Source organism: Armigeres subalbatus, chromosome 3, assembly GCF_024139115.2.
Source record: "Armigeres subalbatus isolate Guangzhou_Male chromosome 3, GZ_Asu_2, whole genome shotgun sequence".
In the NCBI taxonomy this organism is placed as follows: Eukaryota; Metazoa; Arthropoda; class Insecta; order Diptera; family Culicidae; genus Armigeres; species Armigeres subalbatus.
In genome coordinates this window covers 61,384,342-61,407,400 of record NC_085141.1, presented here as the reverse complement: position 1 = coordinate 61,407,400, position 23,059 = coordinate 61,384,342, and the positions used below count along the sequence as shown (strand labels likewise).

At 41.9% G+C, this 23,059-nt stretch overlaps 1 protein-coding gene across 2 annotated transcripts in view; it reads left to right on the top strand.

The window, feature by feature from the left end:
- LOC134220063 (poly(A) RNA polymerase gld-2 homolog B-like) overlaps positions 1 to 23,059 on the top strand; it is a 40,367-nt gene that overhangs the window by 14,767 nt on the left and 2,541 nt on the right. For both annotated transcript variants that reach the window (XM_062699014.1, XM_062699013.1), the window contains exons 2-8: positions 2,124 to 3,499; positions 4,364 to 5,424; positions 6,365 to 7,516; positions 7,583 to 8,379; positions 8,444 to 8,631; positions 8,692 to 8,810; positions 22,937 to 23,052. In XM_062699014.1, the coding sequence (XP_062554998.1) occupies positions 2,627 to 3,499; positions 4,364 to 5,424; positions 6,365 to 7,516; positions 7,583 to 8,379; positions 8,444 to 8,631; positions 8,692 to 8,810; positions 22,937 to 23,052 (4,306 nt within the window). In that variant the 5' untranslated portion in view covers positions 2,124 to 2,626. The remainder of the gene's footprint in view (positions 1 to 2,123; positions 3,500 to 4,363; positions 5,425 to 6,364; positions 7,517 to 7,582; positions 8,380 to 8,443; positions 8,632 to 8,691; positions 8,811 to 22,936; positions 23,053 to 23,059) is intronic.

Below are 23,059 nucleotides of genomic sequence, written 5' to 3'. Positions count from 1 at the left end.
ATAATAATCATAAACAGGGTATGCGTTTTCTAACGGATGTGCTTGTCGTTTGACATTTTGGTGATATTGTTGAGAAGCTGGCCTTTTTAAATTCATTGGCGGCCGATTACCATAATTTACGAATTTCGATTGTTGACTCGGGTCAACTTCCATGGCTTCTACTCTTTGGGAAGTTTGAGGTGACCTGAAGGGGTTTTGTGAAAATGGATTGTATGAGAATGCATTTTGGGAAGGCTGATGCCTAAATGGGTTGGTTTGCAAGGGGACTCTGGGAGGTAAAGCATAATTTTGAGGCACACTAGGTTTTCTTGGAGGTAATGGTGGCGGTAGTAGAATTTTGGGATTTAAAAACTGTGTCCTGGAAGGTATTTTTGGAGGTTCCTTTGGCTTAGGCAATGATTGGCCACCATGTTCGTTTCGGAAGGGGGCAGAACGGATATCTAAATTATAATATTCAGTGCAGAAGTTGTAAGCTTGACCCAAAGTTTTTGGGTTTGTACTTTTTAACAGGATGCTCAGAGGTTTATCCAATCCTCTGATAAATGCATCGAGTGACTTGTCACGGAAGTAGTCGATATGTGCTGCGGCATTCGGTCGCAGTTTATCGTCCGTTTGTATCTGAGCAATTATCAATGATAATAACTCATTGACGCGGCTGTAATAACTGCTGAGGCTTTCCTCGGCAGATTTTCTTATAGATGTTAATTGGAAATCTAACGTCTTAACATCGCGTCGGTCACGATAATACAGGATTAACGTGTTTTTTATATCCGTGCAAGAGGACGAGACATTATTCGCATTCAAAATATCGGCAGCTTCGCCATCAATTTTCCGGCGCACTGACCGTTCAAGGATATTAACTTGCGACGGTGTAGCACCGTTGTCGCGGTAAGTTCTGAGAATGGAATCAACATCGGTGATCCAATCAATAAGTCTGGTAGGATCACCCTTGAAAATTTTAATTTCCTTGACAAAGTCTGGAACTTTGCCTAAATCAATAAACTGTTGAATGCTCATAGCAGGAGGCGGGGGCACTGGATTAGGGTTAGGATTCATCATATTTGAGTAATAGAAATTTACTCGCGATTTCTTCTTCGGTAAAATATTGAGCAAATTGGGCAAGAGCTTGAGGAGAACTTCGACAAAATCACCGTAAAAAAAAAAAAAAATCACTCGGATAGGAGCAAAAATTAAAACTTTTGAGATATTGGAATAAAAATTTCACTCACACTTTTCGGATTTAACAAACTATCACTAGCACTTGTTTGATTGAATAAAATAAAAGAAACTTACAGTAAAATTGCCAACATCCTCCGTTGGACTTCCTGGGATGATTTTTGATAGCGGGACTCCGTCTATGGGGGAGAACCAGGCAGTTATTTCGGGTTGGTCCGTTTTGCTGCTGACGGCTACTCCGGGCCCTAATAACGATCGATCCGGCTGGATGCGGTGTCCTGATCCTCGCTTCGTCCGTAGGGTAGGCTCGTTGAACCTAGGGTGTGGTGTTTGGCTCCTTCCACCAATGGTGTGATAGATCACTTTGAGGATTTTTACACTTCACTTGTTGAACGATTTTTCACTACCGGACACTTATACTATTCCCACGTCGACGGGTCCCTATTCGGGCGCCAGTTCGCGTTCTCGCGTTTGGGATTTCTTTTTAAAAAAGACCCAAGTCGATTGACTACTAAACTTAAACTGATTTATTGTCTTAATGTAACCTACCACCTAACCTAATAATGCCATATCAGCACCCTACACCTGGCCTCGATGCCAATCGATGATACTGCTGACCGAGCTCCGTGCCGTCGCCGTTGCCGAGGGCACCCAAATCGCTGACGTCGGTGGTGCCATCGATGGAATGTGCTAAGTCCGGGTGGCCGGGCGTTAACTCGCGTATGCAGTGGCGACATCAGGTTGCTTCAGTCGCTCTAGGTCGTACCGCGGCGGTCGTCGGTACCGAGCATTGTGGATGACGGATAGTTTTAGGCGCAGTTTAACCATCACCAGATAGTGGTCAGAGTCGATGTGTATTTCTTATAACAATTGAATAATAACTAAATTTTTTTCAGCACGCATTCTACTACAATAGCCACTTATATGTTTTTATTTATTTTTTTCAGGTCGGAAATGCTAAGTTCCCGTTGGAATGGTTCCTTCCACTACGTAAGGTTACTAAAATGTAACTCAAACAACTACTAAAAGTAAACATCAATCATCCTGGTTTTGGGGGAAAGAGTCAAACGACGTTCATCCGACGGTCGTATTGGACCAACACGAGTGGACTGTTTGAATCAGCCGAAGCAATACAGCTTACGATAACTGTAAGGCAAACCGAAAACCAGAGCGGTCTCCCATGCCGCCAAGTTAATCCAAAGTCATAACTGCCTCCCTCCGCATTGACGCTAGTTGTGCGAGCACGAGTCGACGACGGATGCCGTTAAAGTTATTATTTTAAAAGAAATATTTATTTATTTATTTAGTTCTATTTATCTGCCCTTAACTTCCTCTATTCTTCCTACTATTATATTAATTAAGAAATCAAACTATTGCGGCCATCGTATAAATAGAGTTGATCCTCTATGTTGCCGTTTTATAAAGTGGTTGAAACACAAGAATAAGCTCAATGTCTCTGAAGAAAATGCATCCACCAGCTATGGTACAACCGACTGCACCAATTGCAAGTAGGGCTAATACATTGGTAGTCAGTGGCGGTGGCAAAGGAACGAAAGATCGTCAAAATGCGGAAAATATTGTTCCCACCAACCACCAACAAAACGGGCTAAGTGAACAAGCAAACGGCAAGAAAATCAGCAATAAGACTTCTTCAGTGAAAGCAATCGCTGCGACAACACCAACTGTAATGTCGTCGAGTACGATTAGAACAGTTCATTCAAATGTCAATGGTTCATCGGCCATTTCTACGCTAAACAGCACCAATCGACGAAAAAGCCATCGAATCAATTCGCCCAATCGTAAACGGCGAGAACAACTGAACGTATTCAACAGTTTGAGGGCATGGAATGTAAAGTTTGTGCCGAGTAGCCAAACGACAGCCCGGGAAGAAAGTAGGATAGACGAGAAACAGCCCGCTGCTCCAGGCGGTGGCGGCAGCAGCAGCAATGAGGCCAGCAAAGCTAACAGCGAAAGAAGCAGCAGCGCCAGCAGCACTTCAACTTCTGGCAGTATGTCGAGTAGCGTTAGCAGCAATACTAGCAGTAGTAGTAGTAGTATTAGCAGCAGTAGCAATATAAGTGATAGTATTAAAGAAAACGCGTTATCAAAGGGGAAAAAGCGTACAACGGTGGCGACGGCAGTAGTTTCTAAAGAGCCTCCAGCGACGGATGTATCGACCACCCACAATGTGAAGAAAAGAGAGGACATCACTGAGCAAACCGCTGGATATAATGATGTTAAGCAGTTTCAGAAGGCGCCACCCACTCATACCATAAGCGTAACAAATGGACACCCGGGAGCTCACGGAAAAAATGACAAAAAGGTAAGTTCTAACTGAATTTTTAAAATTCGTATCATTTAGATAGGGTTGACAGTTGAGTTGACACATCTTTGTATTTCATCTTCAATTATAAAACATGTGTTTGTACTATTTCATTTATTTGTATTTATTTTTTGGCCAAAAATGTGAAAAAATAACTGCATCTTGCGCAACAAAGCTTCAAATTTTCATTCCACCTGTAGGGACCAGAAGTTCTTTTTTTTTATCAAATTTGTATTATTTTATCATTTATTGTTCACCTTAGAAACTGGATTACGATAAATGAAAGACTCTAAAATATTCTAGCCATTTTTCATACAAAGTTATTTTTGTATGCATTTTCCATAGACAGTATAACGACAGCTATTGGGTTTCGGAACCAATCTTACCAATAAATTTTATTGTGAAATTTGGCAAAACAAAATTCTTATCCTAAGTTTTTGGCCGAAAATAAGGATCCCGGTTGGAAATACTTGTCGTTAACCCATCAATTAATAATCTCATAATGATCCCTTTTTTCGATAGAAATGCAAATTTTTTACTTTTTGATTGTGATTGCTTTGAATTGCCGTCACATTTTTATTTTTGTCATTTTGTTTAATCAAAGTAACCATTTCTTGTCATGTAGCTGCGCGGCTTGAATAGTTTGTGTAGAGGGTTCTATAGGAAAAAATGCCAGGCTGTTGTCTGCAAAAGGGAAAATCCAACAGAGGCCTTCACTGGGCCTCATAGTAGTTCTTTTTGTTTGCGTTTCATCGTTTCCATCGTTCGCTAACCAATATGGGCGACAAACCTGATAAGCATTTTCGGCGCTCGCGGAGAAATCTAATCATACACCCATGTGTTCCCTCTCCTCTTCTATTCAAGCTGATGAACGGAAGTGGAGGCTTCAGTGCAAATCATCGTCATCCGTCAGCGGTCATTTCGCCATCACACTCATCATCCTCTGGATCTGTCATTCCATCGTCGTCGTCCGCGGTTGTTTCGCTACCGTCCTCAGCATCATCTATGACACGTTCATCGCTGACATCTCCTGTTATGTCTACATCATCTCCGGCAGTGCTAACGAGTTCCCCGACCAATCATTCGAGGCACATCTCCAACGGCAATACCCGCGCAGCCAATGCTGGTAAGGTGCTTCTTCCTAATGTGAATCCACTTGCCGGAACTCCGTTGGATCCGATGACGCTGCTCCAGGGAAAGCTGCGAGGCACAATGATTGGGCAGCAACCACAGACTCCTCATCACATCTCGCATCATCATTCCAATCATTCAAACTTGCCGGGACAAGGCCACCAGCAGCAGCAACAACACAACGGTCATCAACAAATGGCACCCACCACACCTCCGCATTATAGTTTGGACTTTTTGCACTCAGTTGGCATGCGAATGTTTACCACTACCGGAACTAGTCAGCCCACAAATGCTGCATCGTCAGCAGCAGCTTCCGTGCTTTTACGTGGTAACCCACATTTTAACAACAACAACAATTTCAATCAACAGCTGCACCAACAACAGCAACAATTAATCCATCAGCATCAACAGTCACAACAACATCAACAATTTCATCCGATGCAGAGGTATTACACAAATATCTACAATTGTGACGAAATGTTGGTCCACAGTAGTGGGGCAGGTGACCAAATGTATTCGGGTTTTCCCGTTTCGGATCATATGGCCGGTGCAGGAGGTGCTGCTGCAGGTGCGGACGGTAGCAGCGCAAATGATACCACCGGGATGGTTTACTGTTATTCACAGAATCATCACCATCAGCAACAGCATAATCATTCCACTCATCAGCAGCATCACCATCATCATCAACAGCAGCAGCAGCCGCAGCAAACGTATGGAAACGGAGGTGGTAATTACCATCAGAACAACAATTATCAGCAGCACAATAGGAACTACGGCCGGACAGGACCAAGCAGGTGAGTCGATGTCTTGATGCCGTAAGTGCAAAAGTTCCTAACAATTATCCTATTTCCCAATAGTTGTCAATGATTGCATTATAACTACCATCTTCCAGAGTCTCAAAACCAATGCATATCTTGCATCCAAATAGGTTTACACCATTTGAGTAGTAGGGAGCAGATTTATTTCGGCAGAGCACCTCTATTCCATTCTCCATCGCGTATCACTCATCAGTTTTACAACCAAATTACTCGATTTTTCGATAAGAAACAACGTGTATGGTTCATGCATTACTAAAGCATAAACCCTCGTGAAATGAATTCAAAAAATGAAAATAATCGGTTTTGTCACATTCCCCATTTTATCACCCCAAAATCCACCAGGGATGATAAAATCGGGATATTCTTTGAATGAATATTATTTATGGACTGAAAAACAGTCATTCGCTTATTAATTACCTTTTTATTAAAAAAGTTTATTCGGTTTAAATACGATTCGACTAAGTAATATGAGCCAGGGGAAGAAATATGAGTTAATTCTAATTCTTCCCCAGAGGTGCAAGCCGCAAGCCTCTTTAATAATGAATGAAAAAAATCTAACTCATTCACTCCAAAGTGAGTTCTAGCTCCTGGAGCTAGAAGTATTATTATTATTATTATCGTCTTTATTTAAGAGGTTTTCAGCCCTTGGCTGGCTCACCTCTAGCTAGAAGTATGTTGGGTTTCATTTGTCCATTAGAGATAATATAGTCATAACAACTAATTTGCAAAATGAAACATTTTAATGGAAATTTAATAATTTTACGACTTTCAAGATTATTTACTATGCTCGCTTATCTGCCTTTTGAATCCACAGTTGAAAAATCGCCTTTATATTAATACGTGTTGGTTATCATTTCAAGTATGGTTATGAATTGAAAAATATCGATTGTTTTATGTTTTTTTTTCTATATAACAGTGCAAATTTGCAAAACGGTGGTGGAAAGAAATCTTGGAATAACAACTGGAACAATGGCAAGAAGTCCATGCAAGGAAAATATGGCAATAAGGGACCCGGCTATAACCACGGCTACCGGAAAAATTTCCACTATTATCATAACAGCCATTACGGTGGTGGACATCATTACGACCAGACCCAGGTTCAATCAGAAAGCTTGCGAAATCTTATCTACATCAAAGGTTTCAACAATGGGCAAGGAGCTCCCGGAAGCAATGGGAGTATAAGCCGATCACCAACCCCTAGTCCACAATCGTCAAGTCCAACAATCGAAGCGACTGAGGCGAGCCAAACAATTGGTTCAGGTAGAATCATACTTCACGATGAACCATCGGATAGTGGAATCGAAGAAACGGGCAGCAATCATAAGAAGTCAGGCAACGTTCCGAGTTCATCCTCTTCTTCGTCTTCGATGGTTTCTATCCAGTCGACTGATTCTTCAACAATCACTGCGTCCACGGCACATAACCTCAGCTTGGAAATGAATTGTGGAAACGGACAAGGCTACGAATCGGATTCATCACATTCCTCCAACTACAATAATCATAGCTATCGAAACCGAAAGTATGCCAATAGTGGCCAGGTTTATCGATCTTCCTCCTCCACTTCCTCGGGTGTATCATCCACCTCAACTTTTCCACCGCTCCAAGATTATCACCCATCAGTACAAACATCTACATCCGCTACCAACACACCAGCAGCAATGAATGCTCAGATAACGGATTTCTTTTTGCGAAGTCAAAGCTATCATGGCTCTCATCAGAATCTGACTGTCGTCAGTGCCAGTGCTAGTCCAAATCCGCCAGATTCGCCCGTAAACACAGCTCGCTCGATCGTCGGTACGCAATCCATGCCTATGTTTAGTGAACTATTTACTGGAATGCCGCCACCACAACACTCCCACCATCCAAAACAGCAACGAAGTCAGCCTACCTCTCACTACGGGAGCGATAACTCGCTTGAGCTCACTCTTCCGGCTGGTGTCGAGTGCTCGGGAGCGACAGTAGTTAGCTCCAACGAGAACTGCGGCAGTAAAGAATATGCAAGTGCTCCAGCGTCTACGGTGCCGCCCAACGAGGCTCACTCGATGCAGAGCGGACATCCGAAGAAACGGTAAGTTTCCTTTAATAATCTAAAGATATTTGTCAAAATCAACAAAACATTCTTTTTTATCTCAAGCTTCTCGGGTCGTACATCACCGATGCCATATATTGCCATATCTGATCAAAAACCCAACAGGCCATCGCTCACTGTACCCAGTACGGCTTCATCTAGTCAACCATCCAGTCCTACTTCCTCTAACCGGAATGTCCAACCAGCGGCATGGAACAAACCATCAACCTCGATTGAACCTATTCCTGCTTTGTCACCAACAGTACCTCAAGCGGACTCTCCGGTCCCATTAAGTCCTGATCTTAACGGCCCTTTCTTGTATCCATTTGATGTTGTTAATATGCATACGCCAGCCGACCGTTTTCTAGTGCGAGGCCACCTAGTAGAAATGACTACACCTCCTGTTGAACTAGCCCCTAGTGGCTGCAAGTGGGCTTCATTGACAACGGCTATTTGGAATAAGTTCACCGGAGCACAACAGACCCAGCAGAAGTTTGTACAGAAGCTTCACATGTGGAGGTTTTTGTTTATAAACATCAGGACGGCGTTTCCGCGGCTTAGCTTGTACCTGGTCGGAAGTTCTATTTCCGGGTTCGCTTCCGACAACTCGGATGTGGATATGTGTTTGGTTTATCGTACCACCGCTCTACCATTTGATATGCGAGGCGAAGCATTGTTTCAGCTGGGTCAGATTAAAAACTACTTCATGAACGCCAACACCAATTTCGAGGAGTTCAGTCTTATCCAAGCTAAGGTGCCGATTCTCAGGTTTCGTGATACATCCAACTCGATTGTGGTGGACCTGAACTACAACAATTGTGTTGGTATTCGGAACACCCATCTGCTGTACATGTATTCGCAAAGTAAGTTTCCGTTTTGGACTGATGATCATGCGACAGGCTTTAATGATATACAAAATAATTACAGTGGACTGGCGATTGCGGCCGTTGACACTGGTTGTCAAACTGTGGGCTCAGCATCACAACATCAACGATGCGAAGAACATGACCATTTCGAGCTATTCGTTAGTACTGATGGTGATTCATTTCCTACAGTATGGTGTTTGTCCTCCGATATTGCCCTGCTTGCATGCGATGTATCCGGAAAGATTCATGGTTCGTTTTTTTATTAGGAAACTATAAAAAACATTCCTTATCGATTGGTTTCTATTTTAGCGAATGACAGACATCAGCGCATTGGATCTCATGGAAAAGGTGGAGCCTTACAAGAATGATAACTCCTCCACATTAGGCGAGCTCTTCTTGCAGTTTTTGGGCTATTATACCAAATTCGAGTAAGTATATTGGATAATATTTTTGTTATGTATATTTTATATAGAAATTTGGTTGGGGTGGCGGATTGATTGATTATTCGATCAACATTATTTCGATACCCGGGGAGACTTGTCAAGGGTTAAAACTTTTACGATAGAGATACGGAAGAGAGCTTTATCTGGGTAACAAACCATATATAATTATTAGAGTAGGACGCAGTTGCATGGAAAAACGCAAACTTCATCCAGTCATGTAAAATCTAGGTTTCGCTCTCGCTTTCCGCAACCTTATTTGAATTTTATTTGGAAATTATTATAGAAAAGTTTTTGCATTTTTTCAATCAATTTATCGTCAATCACGTGACTAAAACTCAATACGTTAGTGTATAGTCTGAAAGATGCCGAAAAAGGTACGTTGCTGGAGCGTCTACAAGTACAAGAAAGTTACAACGCTTCGAAGATTAATTGTTCAAGCCATATGCAGGGTGGCCAGTGAATCGGGAAATGCGGGAAATATGCGGGTATCGAAAGTCCATGCGGGAAAAAGTCGGAAATTTCTTAAAAGTATACAAAAAATCGGGAACGAAGTCACGTGGTGTTCATTTCATTAATTCATGTATTTATGCGACTACAAAGCAAGACCATGCTGAGGGTGGCTGGGTTCGATTCCCGGTGCCGGTTCCCTGGGCATAAAAGTATCATCGTGTTAGCCTCATGATATACGAATGCAAAAATGGTAACTTGGCTTAGAAACCTCGCAGTTAATAACTGTGGAAGTGCTGAATGAACACTAAGTTGCGAGGCGGCTCTGTTATAGTGTGGGTATGTAATGCCAATAAGAAGAAGAAGAATGTGGGGCAAGATGGGTCAGGTTCGTTCTAATTGTCACTAAATTTGATGATAAAATTTCATTTTGGTAGAGTATGGCGAAGTGAAATGTCATGTAGGCAAGGAATGTAAAATAACAACATTGCCAATGACAACAACATTGTCCTCTCTTGTAAATGTTAGGACAAACTCAACTCGCAATAAGCGTTTGTCCTAAACTGCAACAGAATAGGACAATGATCGCCTGCCGCGCATTTTGAGAAAAAGTCGGTTTTCGATGATGTTTTTGGTTAAATAAGTATCAGTTATCAATGTTTAGACATAAATTTAACCATCTGTTGACATGATTTGTGTTTTACTTCTGAAATATACAAGTTATCGCAGTTTGAAAAGTTCACAACAATTACCTCTCCATATTTGTTGCAAATAAAATGTCTTTATCAACAAAGTCTTTATCCTCTGCAGATGAGGACAAAGAGTTATCGCTATTCCCTTTTGTTGCTTGTTTTTTTGCATTTTTCAGCGACAATTACATTCCTTGCATGTAGGTGATGTCATACTAACTAGAGATGCACTTAATAGTGGTTCAGACCGCATCGTGCTTTCGTGCTGTGCGGTTCTTTCTCTCTTTGCGGAAGGAAGTTTTTAATACTACCCGAAGCTATTTTAATTTCAACGGTGCTTCTTAGCGCTATTTGTACCCACTGATCCCGTTACGATCTTTGCAAGGACCCGTGCCTTCGTTTTACGTTGGACCCGTTTGCGGAAGTAAAATTCCGACAAGCGGTGGTAATCCTGCAGGGACACCATTCTGGGAAAAAACCTCTTAGAAGGTCACGTCTCCACGCTCAGCCATGAGCATTAATAAAAACAAGAGGAAGGGGGAGTCTCTGAATTCTCCACTTCCTTCAAAGAAACAAGGTTTCAAGACTGTCCTGCCAAAGCGCGGAAAAAATAGAAGGAAGCTGGAGAATGAGAATTCAGATATTCCTTCTAACTCTAATATCGGAAATAATTCTTCTCCAATCGAACTGAGCAATCAGTTCGATTTGATTAACCTTTTGTCTGTGCTCTGGGGTCAATATGACCCCAGGCCACTTTGAGTGGCTGCCATTTTTTTAGTTTTCAACCGATTCTCCTAATTTTTGGTAGTTTGGTAAAACTCGCCAAAATCTGTCTCCTAGGTGCAAATTTGCTTGAAAAATCTTGAAAATATGCGGTACAGTGTACTTTTTTCAAAAAACTTACGTTGTCTGTGCTCTGGGGTCAAATTGACCCCAAATTGAAATTGCTATAACTTTTTTAATGTTTGGCCAATTTTGGATTTTTGGGGCTGTTTCAAAAGATAATTTAATCATCTTTCAGGTCGTTACCAAAGATTGACTGTAGGTGGGCGGGTACATCGCGGGGAGGGGTTTTTGTGAAAAAGGGTACAAAACAGTGATTTTTTATGATTATTTTGCTCATATCCGAAAATCCTACCCATATTGAACTGCACCTTTCTTTAAAAGGTTATGCAGGAAGGCATGCGCTTTGGCATGAGGCGTTGATAAGTTTAGAACTCGGCCGCCAGGTGGTGGTATATAGTCACCCACCAATAGTCAATCTTTGGTAACGACCTGAAAGATGATTAAATTATCTTTCGAAACAGCCCCAAAAATCCACAATTGGCCAAACAATAAAAAAGTTATAGCAACTTCAATTTGGGGTCAATTTGACCCCAGAGCACAGACAACGTAAGTTTTTTTGAGCACAGACAGAAGGTTAATGATGAAATTGAGCAAATCGAATATACCTCTAGCCCAGGTGATTCGATTCATGCGAAAAAGCAAAGGATTCCGCCAATTGTGGTATCTGTTGCCGAGTTTTCTGGCTTCCGGAATGAGATTTTGAGTAACCTTCAGGGGATCAAGGTTTCATTTCAGATTGCTAGGAAGGGTGACTGCCGCGTTTTGCCGGGATCCTTTGACGATCGCAAACGTCTTCTTCAGTATTTAACTGAGAAGCGCCATAAATTCTTCACATACGACGACAAAACTGAGCGATTGTTCAAAGTCGTCTTGAAAGGTCTCCCCAGTGATGATAAATCACTGGATGAGATTAAAATTGAAATTTCTCAATTACTTGGATTTTCACCAGTCCAAGTAATTAAGATGAAAAAGAAATCCCACTCTGGTACTTCCCAGAGGGGCATTTCTCAAGAATTTTATTTAGTTCATTTTAACAAAAGTGAACTAAATAATATGAAAAGTTTGGAAAAGGCCTGTATTATGTCTCATGTCCGTGTTACATGGGAACATTTCCGCAGGCCTGGGGGAAATTTCCAGAACCCCACCCAGTGCCGTAAGTGCCAAAAGTGGGGTCATGGAACCAAACATTGTCACATGGATGCTAAATGCATGATTTGTGGTGGAACCTCTCACGCCAAGGACGCATGTCCTGTGAGAGAAGATTCCAATAAATTTAAATGTGGAAATTGTGGGGCAATCATAAATCCAATTTCTGGGAATGCCCTTCACGCAAAAGTTTTGAATTCCCGTGCAAAATTGTTGACGGAAATTCCAATCGGATCCCAGATTCGACGGGTAGAAATTTTTCAAACGCTCAAATTTCGAAACCAGTTACCGGTCGAGCAATTCATACCCACCACAATTCACAAACAAATTTTGCCGCTCGTCAACGGGTAGCAAGCACTTCAGTAAATTCCAATTTTTCGAATGTACCTACGTATGCAAACATCGCTGCTGGTAGACAAAATTTCTCTTCTCAAAATGAGGTTTATACCCATGTCCCAACGGAAAATAATGGTCATGTTGCCGATTCAGGTAGCATGACTGCTTCCGATTTTGATTTTTAACTGAACAATTGCATCACATGATTGATGCAATGTTCAAAGCAAATACCATACCAGAAGCTGTTCAGGTTGGTATAAAGTACACACAAAAATTGTTATCGGACTCCGTTTTAATGGATCTAAATAATTGTGTGAAAGTTCTAAATTGGAATGCCCGCTCTCTAAAGGGTAAGGAAGATGAATTATTCAACTTCCTTTCAGTTCATAATGTGCATATTGCCATTATAACTGAAACGTATTTAAAACCAGGACTCTCCATTAAAAGAGATCCAAATTATTTTATCTACAGAAATGATCGTCTTGACAGCGCCTGTAGTGGGGTCGCCATCATCATTAATAGACGTATCAAATATAAATTATTTTCTAAGTTTGAAACCAAAGTTTTTGAAACCTTGGGAGTTTCTGTTGAAACAAATTTTGGTCAATTTTCCTTCATTGCAGCCTATTTGCCTTTTCAATGCAATGGGCAGCAAAAGAATTTGTTGAAAGCTGATCTTCAAATTCTGACTCGCAACAAATCAAAATTCTTCGTAATTGGTGACTTCAATGCCAAACACCGTTCATGGAATAATGCTCAAAGCAATTCCAACGTCAAAATTTTATTTGAAGATTGTTCTGCGGGATATTATACTATTCAATATCCCAATGGCCCTACGTGTTTTTCTTCCAGTCTAAATCCTTCTACAATTGATTTAGTTTTAACGGATTCAAGTCAGCTGAGTGGCCAATTGGTAACTCATGCTGACTTTGACTTGATCACCTTCCTGTGACATTTGAAATCTCACAAGAAGCCATTTACAATCCAATCAGCTCTACTTTTAATTACCATAGAGCTGATTGGGATTTATATAAAACATATATCGATAGGAATTTTGATGTTAATATTCCTTTGGATACCAAAAGTGATATTGACAATGCGCTCGTATCTTTGACAAATTTAATTGTCGAAGCCAGAGGCATTGCAATTCCTAAATGTGAAATTAAATTCAACTCCATTATTATTGACGACGATCTTCAGCTACTGATCCATCTTAAAAATGTGAGGCGAAGGCAATACCAAAGAACTCGCGATCCCGCGTTGAAAGTTATTTGGCGAGATTTGCAAAATGAAATTAAAAAACGTTTCGCTATTCTGAGAAATACCAACTTTGAGAATAATGTCTCGAAGTTGGATCCCAGTTCGAAACCCTTTTGGAAATTAACGAAAATTCTTAAAAACCTCAAAAGCCAATTCCAGCGCTTAAAGAGGGAAATAAAATTTTATTAACAAATGGCGAAAAGGCTCAAAAACTTGCTCAGCAGTTCGAGAGTGCCCATAATTTTAGTCTAGGTCTCACTAGTCCAATTGAGGATCAGGTTACACGAAGCTTCGAAGACATTCTCAACCAAGATAATGTTTTTGACCCTTCGTTGGGAACTAATTTGGATGAAGTGAGATCTATTACTAGAAAATTTAAAAATATGAAAGCCCCGGGTGATGATGGTGTTTTCTACATACTTATCAAAAAACTTCCTGAGAGCTCTTTATCCTTTTTGGTTAATTTATTTAACAAATGTTTTCAATTGGCATACTTCCCAGATAAATGGAAAATGCCAAAGTTGTTCCAATTTTGAAGCCGGACAAAACTCCAGCTGAGGCTTCTAGTTATTGCTCAATCAGTTTGCTTTCTTCAATAAGTAAACTGTTTGAAAAGATTATTTTAAATAGAGTGATGGTTCATATTAATGATAATTCTATTTTTGCTGATGAGCAATTTGGTTTTCGCCATGGGCATTCAACCACTCATCAGTTATTAAGAGTTACGAACTTAATTCGGCTCAACAAATCTGAAGGATATTCGACTGGAGTTGCTCTTCTTGATATAGAGAAAGCATTTGACAGTGTTTGGCATGAAGGTTTGATTGTAAAATTGATGAATTTTAATTTTCCTCTATACATTATTAAACTGATCCAAAATTATTTATCAGATCCGATCGCTCACTGCAGGTAAACTATCAGAATTCTAAATCTGATAGATTACCTGTAAGAGCTGGTGTTCCCCAAGGCAGCATACTGGGGCCCATTTTGTATAACATTTTTACTTCTGACTTACCTGATTTACCACCAGGGTGTCAAAAATCTTTGTTCGCAGATGACACAGGTCTCTCAGCCAGAGGGCGTAGCCTTCGTGTCATTTGTAGTAGATTGCAAAAAAGTTTGGCTATTTTCTCCACTTACTTGCAAAAATGGAAAATTTCCCCGAATGCTTCCAAAACTCAGCTTATAATTTTCCCACATAAGCCGAGAGCTTCTTATTTGAAACCTTCTAGCAGACATATTGTCACTATGAATGGGGTTCCAATTAATTGGTCTAGCGAAGCTAAATATTTAGGACTTCTGCTAGATCAAAAATTAACTTTTAAAAATCACATTGAAGCCCTTCAAGCCAAATGTAACAAATATATAAAGTGTCTATATCCACTTATAAACAGAAAATCAAAACTTTGTCTTAAGAACAAACTTTTGATTTACAAACAAATTTTTAGACCTGCCATGTTGTATGCTGTGCCAATATGGACTAGTTGCTGCAATACCAGAAAGAAGGCACTTCAGAGGATTCAAAATAAAATTCTGAAAATGATTCTGAAGTTGCCTCCGTGGTATAGTACCAATGAACTTCATAGAATTTCTAATATTGAGACATTGCAACAAATGTCCAATAAAATAATTTCCAATTTTAGACAAAAATCGTTGCAATCTTCTATTGCAACGATTAGCTCCTTGTACTATTAGTATAAATTAGGTTAAGTTATTTTAAGTAGAAAACATTGTAATTCCTACATGGGAGTTCAGTGCGAGATTTCTCTTGTTTCGGACAGCAGAACGATGGCGCGATTGGCCGAAATATTGTGTTCTGCTTTGCGCGGCCGGTAATAAAAATCAGTTCAGTGCGAGATTTCTCTTGTTTCGGACAGCAGAACGATGGCGCGATCGGCCGAAATATTGTGTTCGGCTTTGCGCGGCCGGTAATAAAAATCAGTTCAGTGCGAGATTTCTCTTGTTTCGGACAGCAGAACGATGGCGCGATCGGACGAAATATTGTGTTCTGCTTTGCGCGGCCGGTAATAAAAATTAGTTCAGTGCGAGATTTCTCTTGTTTCGGACAGCAGAACGATGGCGCGATCGGCCGAAATATTGTGTTCGGCTTTGCGCGGCCGGTAATAAAAATCAGTTCAGTGCGAGATTTCTCTTGTTTCGGACAGCAGAACGATGGCGCGATCGGACGAAATATTGTGTTCTGCTTTGCGCGGCCGGTAATAAAAATCAGTTCAGTGCGAGATTTCTCTTGTTTCGGACAGCAGAACGATGGCGCGATCGGACGAAATATTGTGTTCTGCTTTGCGCGGCCGGTAATAAAATTAATCAGTTCAGTGCGTGATCTCTCATGTTTCGGACAGCAGAACGATGGCGCGATCGGCCGAAATATTGTGTTCTGCTTTGCGCGGCCGGTAATAAAAATCAGTTCAGTGCGAGATTTCTCTTGTTTCGGACAGCAGAACGATGGCGCGATCGGACGAAGTATTGTGTTCTGCTTTGCGCGGCCGGTAATAAAAATCAGGTCAGTGCGAGATTTCTCTTGTTTCGGACAGCAGAACGACGATCGCGCGATCGGTCGAAATATTGTGTTCTGCATTGCGCGCCCGGTAGGCCGGTAGTTAGTTTGTATTACTTTTCGCGCCCGATTCATGGCTAGGTAAAATCACTGTGTATAAAGAATGACACGGTCGTATCGCTTATCAGAGTGAATCCAGATCCAACGATGCCTACCAATTAACTGATAATCCTTCCTGTGGTTTTTGTGGAGACGCAGAGGTAAACACGGTCTTCAAATAGCAAAAACCACCTACTAATATTCCTTCCTTCTTCCTAACTGACTACAAGGACGTGGCCGGCGCCGTTATTGATCATTTGAATTTTAGAGTCACTGAAACTTGCACAATGAGAATGCTTGAACAATCCCAGTCAATCATTCAGTTGATTCTTTGTGCAATTTCACTGATTCTGGTCAATCACGGAGTAGCAACCATAGATATGTGTAGTCAGTCAAAGCTAAAACATTGTAATTCCTACATGGTTCAATTCAACCAGAGGAAATATTCCAACTGCCAGAGGCAATTCAAATGTATTAATATTAACTAAAAATGTAACATAGCAAATAAGGATGATAGTGTTAAGAAAACACGGAACACCTAGTCTAAGAGATGAATGCATGTATTAGATAATTAGCAAATAAAATTAGTTAAAAAAAAAAAAAAAAAAAAAACTTAATAGTGGTATTCGGCGTTCGGCCGCATACCGAATATTTCTATTTTTAGTTTTTCTGCGAAACAAATAGGGTATCTGTTCCCATGTCCATCTCAGCCCCTATATCCATCTCATTCGGTACTCATCAAATTTAAATTAAGCATACCACTCTAAATAATCACTGATCGAATCAAAAAACCAATCAGGCACATTTTTACGGGTTCAAATTAATTTTTTTCTAACAAATATGAGCGAGAATCACATTTCCAAACCGTAATTTTTAATAAAAAGTCGAACATCTTCCATGTAGGATGAAAATCTTACCTTCATAAAAGTCATTCGTCTTATTAGTCAATCCGTACTAGTGCAATACCACTTGACACCACTGAACTTTTTCACATTTTTACAATTTATTCGCAATACTTTCCTCGAAAAAACACCACGCACAACACACTTCGAAACATAAACTCACGAATTTACTAATTTTTAGTTAAAAAATAGCCACATAATGCTTGAAAATTATGAGATGAATTTTGTTATCGAAGAAAAACTGTTTTGTTCGTATATGCATCTCATTTTACTATCTTCCTAGCAGCACAGAGGTGCCAGTTTTCAAGGCTATGGTACCGTTTTAAGAGAAAAAATTCCGGGATATACGCAGTGTATAACGATGATATTTTGTTTAATTTAGATTTGAATATTTTTTTCAAACACTAGAAGCACATAATCATAAGCTTTTTGACATAATTTCGCTCAAAATATATGCGGTAAATTTCGAAGTAAATTGTATGCAAAGTTAATTTTTTAACTTTGGCATCACGGCCAGCATGCTTGCGCGGCATCACGATGCGCATGCGCAAACTGGCAATGTGTGCGAGCTTGTTGGGAATAGACATATTTGTGAATTACTTTGCGCAATTTGTTGTTGTCGGTTTTTCCTTTGGAATAAAATAAACAAATCAATTGATAATGTCATTTACTATTCAAGCTAGCCGCTCAGGTGTGAGTTATACGAATAAATCTATATGAGACTATTGAAGAGCTACAGTAGTGTGAAGTAAATTTTTGGCAGTAAAAAATAAGACGGATATCGGTTCTCTAGTCGCGATTCACTTGAGATGAAAATCTTACGGTGAGATGGATATATGTTCAATTCGCTGCTAGTTTCAAACGGTTATTAGTTCAATTGGGGAAGGAAACTGCCTAATTTTCTAATTGCAGATAAATCAACGATTATGAGCAAGCACGGTTTTGATATGGATATAGGGACATATACCCTATTCGGCCGAATTTTCCGCCGAATAATCATTCATACTCAATTAATAGTAATAATTGAGTATGAATGACCATCTAGTAAAAGATGCCCAACGTATTGCAAGGAAACCGATACCCGAATTCGGGTTAACTTGTGTATATCCTACCCGCAAGCCAAACTTGACCAAACGTCACTACGACCAAACCCACGGACTAAACAGCTACTCCAAAATACCAGCAGCAGGTAAAGACCAGACGATGCCAGTTGTGCCATTGGACATAGGAAAATTGAAGTTCTCATGATGCCAAATATGAGGATCAACACATCAAGCTTGCCACATTGGACCTGGCAAAAGCTTTCAAATCGAGCTTGGACACCCGGCAGCAGCTCAGTAAATGGGGTTTATCTGGACACATTCTCCACTTCCTACGAAACTTCCTCCGTAAAAGATTCTTTCAAGTTTGTGTCGGCAACCACCGCTCGAAATGTTTTGCAGAGGATACTGGAGCCTGGAGTCACAGGGTTCTGTCATTGCCACGGGTTCTGTCACGATTTTTCTGGTAGCAATTAATGGAATCTTCGCTCACCTTCCGAAAGAGATATACATCTTCGTATATGCAGATAATATCATGCTCATAGCTGTGGATTCGACTGAGACTGAACGCTGTTGCCAAATGGGCAAACGAAGAAGGTTTCGATATCGCCATCGACAAAAGTGCTATAATGCACATTTGCAGTTCGTCAATCCCTTTGAAAAAAATCGATTCGAGTATACTAGGTGTCTATCTGATCTGGATTATCGTCTTTCATTCCAAGATCATTTCAAGCAAGTAAAACAAAACTGTAAAGCATGTCTGAATCTAAGCGGTAAGCAATTCAGCAAAGAAGACACGCCGAACCTATTGCCAGCTATTCGAGACATGATCTCGAACAAGTACATCCTTGACACTTTTCGGTTGTGCTCAGAGGGGGTGAAGCTCATGGTCTTTAACAAGGCCTCTTTCGATTTCGTGGTGCAGTATTATATGAAGAGAAAGGAATGGGAGTACTACAACCCACGACTTCCCCGGTACTAAACCACTAAAGGTAGTGCTACGCGGTCTCGATTATATGGATAAGAAGCAGGAGCTCGTTGAGGAGTTGAAGCATTGCGGACTGCAACCAGTAGCGGTTCACAAAATCGCGCAGCATGATAAAAGCCGCAGGCACCGTGACCAACTGTACCTCGACCATCTCGAGCATGGATCCACCTCGCTCAAGGACCTGAAGGCGATTAAGGTGGTCAACAGTACCGTTATCAAGTGGACAAAATATAAGCCCGTGCATCGCGGAGTGGAGATCCGGCTTGCTGCTGCCGCTGCATCGGTTTCTTTCGCGGCACACGATCCCCAAGTAGCCAGTGGCCCCCGCTTTCTCCCCATGGATTCCGTCGTCAGGACAACGAGTCCCTTCTGGATGAAGCTAGTTCCAATTTTCACACAACTGGCATCGCGACTACGCGGGTGCAAAACACGCTTCGACCAGATTTTCACCCTGGGCATGTTTGTCATCGGAATTGGCTGCTAGGGTGGGTCTGGTCAATTGGAACGCTTGCTCAGTTAAGAGCAAAACTATTGAGCTGGTTGGTTTCCTCGACGAGAGGGAGATCGACGTGGCTTTCATCACGGAAACACACCTGCAGCCCGAGGACTTCCGTGTGGTGAGACTCGATCGGCCTAACTCCAGGGGAGGAGGTGTGGCCATCGCACTGAGAAGCAACATCAATTGTCGTCTGCTACCAAGTCTCCAACTCAAGTTCATCGAGGCCGTTGGGGTAGAAGTTACTATTTCCGTTGGCGTCATCACCCTCATCGTGGCATACTGCCCAACGTAAGCCAAGGAGATCGATGGGACATCGGCCGCCCTACGCAGAGACATCGTCAAACTAACGCGGCGCCAAGGGCAGTACATAATCGCCGTTGATCTGAATGCAAGACATCAAGCCCGGGAAAACTCAAGGAGCAATCGGAACGGCATGATCTGAAGTAGCGATCTAGAAGAAGGCCATAACACCATCCTGAACCCGAACTCACTCACCCGTTTTAGCAGATCCGGGGTACATTCGACGCTCGATCTGTTCATCACGAACATAGATAACCAAATATCGCAGCCGGTCATCTTTCAGGAGTTGCGCTCCGATCACTATCCGGTGGTGAACGAAATCGGGTCTTCGATCAACCGACACCAACTCTCTATCATCGAGTGAACTGGCAGCGGTTCCAGCAGTGCGTCGACAACACGTCGGAATCCAAATTCAAAACCCGTTGCACATGACCAAAATCATCAAATCCAGAATCTCGTGCTCTCCCAAAGTGTGCTAAGCCGGCATTTCGTCAGCTCTCATAATCTTGGACAAAACAACGTAAGTCCACATGAAGCTGCTGTCAGTTAGCATACAAACAACATTCATCTTATTCCCAACGACTTCTTGGAGGAGTTGGAGATAACATCTGGTGAATTGTCGGCCTATATCAAATCATCCAAAAATGGAGGCCCCAGGTTTCGACAACATCTTCAACTTGGAGCTGAAGCATTTGTGTGTCCAGTTTTTCGATCACCTCGCGTTAATCTTCGATCAGTGCCTTCGACTTAGTTACTTCCCATCGTCCTGAAAGTCAGCAAAAGTGATCCCCATCCGGAAACCTGGGAAAGACCCTTCCTCGCCCAAAAGCTATCGTCAGCCTTCTCTCAGCGTTATTCAAGCTTTTTGAAAAGGGAATTCATTGCCGGCTACTTGATTTTGCCGACGAAAACAACATCACGCTCGAGGAACAGTTTGGATTCCGACGCGGTCGATCAACTGTGCACCAACTGACCCGAGTCACCAGCATCCTCAGACGGAACTAGTTTGTCCCAAGAACTCCGCCATGGCGTTGCTCGATGTCGAGAAGGGATTTGACAATGTATGGCATGATGGACTGGTGTACAAACTACAACACTACAATCTTCCCAGCTACCTCGTAAAGATTATCATAAACTATCTGTCGGAAAGGACACTCCGGGTCACAATCAGCGGAGCGACTTCCGATGCGCACGGCATCATCGCAGGTGTCCCCCAGGGCAGTATCCTCGGGCCCCTGTTGTTCAACCTGTTTACCTCCGACATGCCAGTACTTCCTGAAGACGGCATTTTGTCACTGTTCGCAGATGACACCTCGATCGTCTATAAGGGACGAGTCATCAAAGCCCTTGTGGCTAAGCTCCAACGTGGCCAGGGTGTCCTGACAAGCTTCCTCACCAGCTGGAAGATTTGTATCAACGCGGCGAAAACCCAGGTAATCATCTTCCCCCATTTCAAATCCCCTAAACTTGTTCCGCCTGGGGATTGTAACATCACCCTTAATGGCACATCCGTTCGTGTAATGGGCCGATACTTATGACTACCTTGGCTTGACCCTCGACAGCAAGCTTGTTTGCTATTGCTATTCTGCCGTGAATCGCATATCTGTCCCATCTTTGCTGGGTTTCCTATTCATATGGGACAAATATGCGATTCACGGCAGTATTAAACAAAATAAAAGATGAAGGGCCGAGTGGCCAACCACTTGAAATGATAAAAATGATGTAATAAAAAAAATCAGAAATGAAAAAAAAAAAAATAACCCGCAAAGTCTACCATCCTACCCAGTTTTCCGCAAGTGGTAATAGCCGGCAGCTTGCCTCCGGGTTAGTCTCTGATTTGAATTTCCGGAGGTCAACTGCACCTGCACCCACCGCTTCGAGCATTCTGACCAATGTGCCATAGAAAAAGGTGCTGATTCAGTGAATTCAAGCCTTCTTGTGTACCACATTGATCAAAATGCTCGAACGGTGGGTGCAGATGACCTCCACAAACGTCAGATCAAAGACTAAACCCGCAGGCAAGCTGGTGGCCATTACCGCTCGCGGAAAACTGGATAATTTTTTTTTTCATACTGCGTTTTAATGATGACAGCGGGCTATGTCTATTGATGATGATGATGATACCGCGCTTGTCACCGGCTCGCTTGTTTCCGTATCGGTCACTATTTTCGGCTCGCAATTTGATTGCTGTATTCCGTACCGGTGACATTTGACAGTTTATCAAATAGCAGCGCTCTTACCGCGTTACAAAATTTGGTCACCTGTCAGTCGCGCAACTGTTATCCAATTTTCCGCGAGCGGTAATGGCCACCAGCTTGCCTGCGGGTTTAGTCTCTGATCTGACGTTTGTAGAGGTCAACTTCACCCACCATTCAAGCATTTTGATCAATGTGGTACATAACAAGTAACCAAAAGTTCCTTTAAGAGTACGTTTGGCGCTTAAGCAGCTCAGTGAAGCTGATTAAGCGAAAAACTTACTCTTAAAGGAACTTTAGGTTACATGAGGAAGTACTCATTTTTTGAGATTTGTGCTAACGTAAGAAAAACGCGACGCGAGACTGGACACAACACTTATGGTTCTTACAAACGAAAAAATATTTTTTTTTAATTTACCTTTTTGTCGATCGGTTTCGGGCTCGATGTTGCCCATCTACAGGACGTGGTCCAACTGACCCGGTTGGACCACGTCCTGTAGATGGGCAACATCGAGCCCGAAACCGGTCGACAAAAAGGTAAATTAAAAAAAAGCCCTTTTTCGTTTGTAAGAACCATAAGTGTTGTGTCCAGTCTCGCGTCGTGTACATGGGGAAGACTTAAATCCACTGAATCAGCACCTTCTTCTATGGCACATTGGTCAGAATGCTCGAAACGGTGGGTGCAGTTGACCTCCAGAAATGTCAAATCAGAGACTAACCCGGAGGCAAGCAGGCGGCTATTACCGCTCGCAGAAAACTGGATAGCATAGGCGGATTGTGTAAACCTTGGTTATGATTTTTATCAAAATATGTCTGTTCTAACGGTGTATACATGTATTTACTTTTCAGCTATGCGCATTACGCTATCTCGGTCCGTACGGCTTCGGTGATTTCGATCGAAACTGCACGTGTAGCTCGTAGCTACAAAAACGATCCTCATCACTGGCGGCAGTTATGCATAGAAGGTAACAT